This window comes from Hippocampus comes, unplaced genomic scaffold (genome assembly GCF_001891065.2).
Source record: "Hippocampus comes isolate QL1 unplaced genomic scaffold, H_comes_QL1_v1.1 scaffold318, whole genome shotgun sequence".
Taxonomy (NCBI): Eukaryota; Metazoa; Chordata; class Actinopteri; order Syngnathiformes; family Syngnathidae; genus Hippocampus; species Hippocampus comes.
Genome location: NW_017805777.1, coordinates 97,589 through 99,992, shown reverse-complemented (window position 1 = coordinate 99,992; position 2,404 = coordinate 97,589). Strand labels below are relative to the sequence as shown.

General features: G+C 59.5%; 1 protein-coding gene across 1 annotated transcript in view; it reads right to left on the bottom strand.

Moving 5' to 3' along the window:
- Positions 1–734: 734 nt before the first annotated feature.
- The window catches only part of mymk (myomaker, myoblast fusion factor), a 3,185-nt gene continuing 1,515 nt past the window's right edge, over positions 735–2,404 (bottom strand). The window contains exons 4-6 of the mRNA XM_019884666.1: positions 2,186–2,302; positions 1,930–2,070; positions 735–1,087 (exon numbers count right to left, since the gene is read on the bottom strand). Coding sequence (XP_019740225.1) covers positions 839–1,087; positions 1,930–2,070; positions 2,186–2,302 — 507 coding nt within the window. The 3' untranslated portion in view covers positions 735–838. The remainder of the gene's footprint in view (positions 1,088–1,929; positions 2,071–2,185; positions 2,303–2,404) is intronic.

The following is a 2,404-nucleotide window of genomic DNA, read 5'->3' as shown; positions in this document are numbered from 1 at the left end:
TTGGGAACGAGCGCTTGCTTCCCTGAACGGCCCGAGAGAGACCACCAAAGCCGAGCGGCAAGACGTGAGCGAGCTTGCGAATGTTTGGGGAGTGAGCGGAGCCAAACCGCAGCGCTGCCGTGCCCGAGACAAGTGTTTGCGGGGAAATGTGAAGTTTTCGTCTGGAACGGGAGACACCGACCTCATCTGACAGAGCTGACGTAATGCTACACTGTGATTGCGCACGTGCGGGCTCACCGTTCGGTCTCAGTTTCTTTCGTGGGGCGGGGGACATGCGCGGCGGCGGCGGCGGCGGCGGCGGTGGCCGGAACGTCGCGGCCCTCTCGTTCGTGCTCCGAGGATGTAAAAATCCGAAAAGCTCCCCCGAGATGCGTAAATTAACGGCAGAAATGAGACATTTAACGGGGGGGTACAACAAAAACACCCGCACGCGCCCACGTTGCTGCTCCTGTGCCAGGCCGACAAGATGGTCGGCGTCCAGAACTCATCAAGAGTCTTGGCGCGCACAAGAGGAAGTCCGCCAATCAGACAGACGGGCGGGCGGGCTGACGTTTGGCTGTCCGTCCGTCTCCCCGGAGAAACATTTCATTGCAGACAATTTATCCATTTTGGAGATGTTTGCTACTCTCACTGACTCGCCAGTCACTTTTACTGGGGTGGTTGTGCACGTGTGTGTGTGTGTGTGTGTGTGTGTGTGTGTGTGTGTGTGTGTGTGTGCGCGCGCGCGCGCGCGCTCAGCCACCATTTTGTTTTCCTTCCCCTGCTGCACCTTAAACGTTCCAACAGCTGAACAAGAAATGTCGGCCTCGCGTGCCTTCCCTCGTTGGCTCTCCCTGCCTTACTTCCATCCGTTCATCTCCTTCAGCTTGCTGATGGCGGTGCCTTTGACGGGCGCGCAAGGCGGCGGGGAGAACGTGGGCAACGCGGGCGTCTTCTCGGACGCCGCGAAGGCGTTCAGAAGCGAGCGGCACGCTGACGTCGCCGTCTTCTTCTTCTTCTTCCCCTTCCGCCCCGTGTCTTTCTTTTCCGGCGCGTCCTTCTTCTCCGGCGTGTCTTTCTTCTCCTTGTAGGAGGCCGGTGACATGCTCTGCGGATGCGGGCCCAGACACGGACGGTACGTCAGGGGGAGCAGGAGGAAGAGATGAAGAGGAGGCGTGGGGAAGAGGAGAGAAACCGAGAGCAAGTGCAGTCGTTGAGGAGCCGGTGGAAGAGGATCAAAAGGAGGAAGAGGAGGAAAAGGAGCTGGGTGAAGAGGAAGTGCAGGGGGGGGAGGCGGTGTGAGGAGGAAGAGGCCTCCTCGTGGCTCCTCAATGAAGTGAGGAGCCACGAGGAGGCCACATTTGGAGAAGAGGAGGATTCAGAGGGGCACAAGTATGCTGTAGCAGAGAAGGAAGCAGGAGGGAAGTGAAGCGGAGATGGAGGACTGCAGATAGATGAACAGGAGGAGCGGAGTGGGGGGGGGGAATCGGCCAGGAGAAAGAGGCGAGGGGAGTGGAGAAATGAAGGACAAGTTGAGGAAGAAGCGAAGTTCGGGAGGAGAGAGAGAGGAGTGAGGATGAAGAAGGGGAGGAAACGGGCCAGGAGGAGGAAGTGTCCGAAGGAGGAGACGGGAGGAGGAAAAGGAAAGAGGAGAGGCGCAGGAGGTGAAGAGGAAGTGAGGGCCTGAAGAGGAGGGAGAGGAGCATTGAGGATGAAAAGGAGGAGAGGAGGAGGCGGGAGGTGAAGATGACGTGCAGGACTTGAGGAAGTGAGGATGAAGAGCGAGGAGAAGGAAGCGGGAGGGGGAGGAGGAGGAGGAGGAGGGTGCCAGGAGACACCGAAGCGCGACTCTTGGATGAGGCAGCGCTTTGGCCTGTCCAATCGCCCCCCCCGCCCCCATCCCCCTCCCCCGCCTTCCTTTTTTTTTAATCTAAAAAGGGGGCCACGTACACAGCAACACAGCGTCCAGCAGCTGAGCCTGGCGGCGTTGCGGCCCGAGCCGGCGTAGCGGTTCTTCTTGGGCAGCAGCAGCACCAAGGACACGGACAGCGACAGGTGGTAGAAGCTGTGCACGTAGGCGTAGTCCCACTCCTGACACACACACACACACACACACACACACACACACACACACACACACACACACACACACGCGCGTCTTGATGGCAGACACGGGACGGCTGGCGGCGGCGTGCTGATGACCAACCTCAAAGTAGAAGCGCAGCATGAGGGCCAAAGCGCCGAAACAGCAGCCGGGACCGACCTGCTGGGTGTAAACGCGCTTGTCGGGGTACACCGCACGCAGCTCCTTCATCTTCTGAAGCTGACAGGCGGAGGAGGTGGCGAGGACGTCGCGAAGTTGAGGAGAGCCGGGTCAGCAGATGAGGAAGCAGGAATTGGAGAAGGAGGCGAGTATGAGCAAGAG